Source organism: Lipotes vexillifer, unplaced genomic scaffold (assembly GCF_000442215.2).
Source record: "Lipotes vexillifer unplaced genomic scaffold, Lipotes_vexillifer_v1.1 scaffold591, whole genome shotgun sequence".
NCBI lineage: Eukaryota > Metazoa > Chordata > Mammalia > Artiodactyla > Lipotidae > Lipotes > Lipotes vexillifer.
Genome location: NW_006791954.1, coordinates 5,438,131 through 5,441,625, shown reverse-complemented (window position 1 = coordinate 5,441,625; position 3,495 = coordinate 5,438,131). Strand labels below are relative to the sequence as shown.

The 3,495-nt window shown below is 51.6% G+C and overlaps 1 protein-coding gene across 1 annotated transcript in view; it reads left to right on the top strand.

Annotated features, from left to right (window-relative positions):
• Positions 1–3,060, top strand: part of JUP (junction plakoglobin) — a gene marked incomplete at its 5' end in the record, with an annotated part of 12,330 nt that extends 9,270 nt beyond the window's left edge. The window contains 4 exons of the mRNA XM_007465242.1: positions 1,676–1,826; positions 1,927–2,048; positions 2,596–2,635; positions 2,909–3,060. Coding sequence (XP_007465304.1) covers positions 1,676–1,826; positions 1,927–2,048; positions 2,596–2,635; positions 2,909–3,060 — 465 coding nt within the window. The remainder of the gene's footprint in view (positions 1–1,675; positions 1,827–1,926; positions 2,049–2,595; positions 2,636–2,908) is intronic.
• Between the last annotated feature and the right edge of the window lie 435 nt (positions 3,061–3,495).

Below are 3,495 nucleotides of genomic sequence, written 5' to 3'. Positions count from 1 at the left end.
CTGCGCGTCCGGAGCCTGTGCTCCGCAACGGGATAGGCCACAACAGTGAGAGGCCCGCGTGCCGGAAAAAAAAAAAAAAAAAAAAAATGGGAGTGCTTTGTGCTGATGAAGATGTGATAAAATGGGCAGTCTTATACCCTGCTGGTGGGAAGATAAGGTGGCAAAAACCTTTCCAGAAAGCAGTTTTGAAATATGTATAGACAGCCAAGTAGTACAGGTCTGGGACTCTGTCTTTATGAAATAGCATAATGTAATTGAAAACATGGCATAGATGTATGCACAGAGCTGACAAATTACAATGTTACTACTAATAACTGAAAATTAACCGACTGTCCAATGATAAGAGGATGGTTACAAAAGGAATGGTCCATTATATCATGTGGTCGTAGTCAATGGTGTTGAAGAAGAACTTTTAGTTTTTGAAATTTTTTTCCTTTAATTATTAACGTTCAGAGTAAGGAATTGGTGCCGGTAGCTACCTCCACCTGCGACTGATGAGGTTTTTTACTTTTTGTTGTTTTGCTTTGTAGCATTCTCTCTCTCTCTCTCTCTTTTTTTTAATTTAATTTAATTTTTATACAGCAGGTTCTTTTTTTAAAAATTAATTTATGTATTTTTCTTTGGCTGCGTTGGGTCTTTGTTGCGTGCAGGCTTTCTCTAGTTGCGGCGAGCAGGGGCTGCTCTTCGTTGCGGTGCGCGTGCTTCATTGCAGTGGCTTCTCTTGTTGCGGAGCACGGGCTCTAGGCCCGTGGGCTTCAGTAGTTGTGGCTCACGGGCTCTAGAGTGCAGGCTCAGTAGTTTTGGCCATGGGCTTCGTTGCTCCGCGGCATGTAGGATCTTCCCGGCCCAGGCCTCGAACCCGTGTCCCCTGCATTGACAGGCGGATTCTTAACTACTGGCACCGCCAGGGAAACCCCTATACAGCAGGTTCTTATTAGTTACCTACTTTATACACATCAGTGTATACATGTCAATCCCCATCTCCCAGTTCATCCCACCACCACCACCACCACTCCCCCTGCTTTCCCCCCTTGGTGTCCTTACTTTTGTTCTCTAAATCTGTGTCTCTATTTCTGCCTTGCAAACTGATTCATCTGTACCATTTTTCTAGATGCCACAAATATTAATAGTTAATATACGATATTTGTTTTTCTCTTTCTGACTTACTTCACTCCATATGACAGTCTCTATGTCCATCCACGTGTCTATCTCTTTCTCTCTTGAGTATCAATATGTGCGCATAGATTTTTTTTTTTTTTTCGGCTGCTCTGTGCTGCTTGTGATTTGTTCTCTGACCAGGGATTGAACTCACGCCCTCGGCAGTGAAAGTGCAGAGTCCTAACCCCTGGACCACCAGGGAATTCCCATGAACTCATAGATTTTTAAAGAAAAGTTATTGAATAATGTGGGAAAATGCTTTATGCTACAATGTTTGATAAAAAAACAGGAATCAAATATATGTATATGACTGATAAAAATCCAATGGGAAGAAGCTGTGTCTGGTTGGGGGATTGTGTCCAGTGTGCTTTTCCATTTCTTTATACTTTTCTTAGACTTTTCACGCTTTCTACTATGGGCTTGGGTTAAATCCAAAAAAGGGAGGCAGAGATGGGCAGGGCGGTGAGGTGCCTCATGCCCGCCTGCCTCACGCCCGTCCCACGCCCCCTCTCCCCAGCTCCTGTACTCCTCAGTGGAGAACATCCAGCGTGTGGCCGCCGGGGTGCTGTGCGAGCTGGCCCAGGACAAGGAGGCGGCCGACGCCATTGATGCTGAGGGGGCCTCAGCCCCACTCATGGAGCTACTGCACTCCCACAATGAGGGCACCGGTGAGGGGCTGGGCTGGGGGTGAGGGGGGAAGCTGGGCCTTGTTCCCCCAGCCTGGGTGGAGGCAGGCACCTGACTTGGCCTGTCCTTTTCTCTGCTCAGCCACCTACGCTGCTGCTGTCTTGTTCCGTATCTCCGAGGACAAGAACCCAGATTACCGAAAGCGTGTGTCTGTGGAGCTCACCAACTCCCTCTTCAAGCACGACCCTGCAGCCTGGGAGGCTGTGAGTATCCCGGGTTGGGCTGCAGTGTCTGGTTGTGCAAGTTGTGCACTGCACAAGGATTGCACTTTTAGGGAGGCCTCTGCCATCCTGTCAACTTCATAGATTTTTATTTTATAATTGGATCATTTATGGCAATCCCCAGCAGATGGAAGTGTAGGTTGAACCATCTACTGTTTTTGACCTACAAAATGGCAATTTTATTTTTTCCAAACTAATATGAAGTGTTGGGGCAGGGGTGCCTTTCTCTAACTTGCACAAAGGTGCTGTATAGGCTGAGGCTGCCCTGATCCTGGGTGGGGCGGCTCCTGGCACCCATTCTCTAGTCCTCTCCCCTCCACTCCCCTCCCCTCTCTAGTTCTGAGGGTGCCTCCAAGCATGAATGGTGGAACCCTCCACCCTGGGGAGGTGCCTGAGGAGACGAGTTCATCAGAGCTCTGTGTAACCCTATCTCATCCTCTGTTCCTTCAAGGGGTCTTTGCCCCGAGCCTGGAGCCTACATTTTCCACCCTTCCCCTCACACAATGTTTCTCTTTGTCTCCATCCTCAGGCCCAGAGCATGATCCCCATTAATGAACCCTACGCAGATGGTAAGTGTGTGCAGAGCCCAGGGCAGAGGGAGTGCTTGTGTGGGTGTGAGCAAGGGGGCAACTTTGTGACCCCAGGGCCAAAGGACCAGTGACAGCCACTGTCGTGTCCACATGCACTCCTGTCCGGGTCCCTGATGTGAGAGTCTGGGGAAGGGGGCGGACCCACTGGGGGCGGGCAGCGGTAGAAGGTGTGGCTGAGGGCTGTCCAGACCCCCCGCCCCCACCCCACAGGGTAACCTGAGACCCTGGATGGAGCTCCCTTCTCCTCCCCAGACATGGATGCCACCTACCGCCCCATGTACTCGAGTGACGTGCCCCTGGACCCCCTGGAGATGCACATGGACGTGGATGGGGACTATCCCATTGACAACTACAGCGACGGCCTCAGGCCCCCCTACCCCACTGCGGACCACATGCTGGCCTAGCTGCCTGGACCCTAGTATGGCGACCCCTCCCCGCCCTGCTTTGCAGCTCTCCCTTCCCCCTATGGGCTGCTGAGGCTCGGGCTTTCCCTTCCCTTCAGAACTTCCTTCTCATGGAGGCCCTCTCAGGTTTCCCCTGAAACTCTGGCTCCTTTCTGGGGGAAACAAGTGTGGGGTCTCTTGGTGCTGAGCTCCCCCAGGGAAGGTGTGCCTCGCCTGCCTCATTCTGTTATCTTGGCTTGAGGCGAGGAGTCCTGCCCCTTCTACCATGGTGGCTGGGTTATGCACGAACTCCTACGGGCCACAGGGCTGGCCTGACCCCTCTGTGTCTGCCCCTCCCTCCAGGTGCGATTCCCCATCTGAGAGGCTCTCCTCGCAGGTGTTGGGGCGAGATAGCCAAGTGCCTGAGCCTGGGCAGGAGGGCTGCAACTTCCTGCT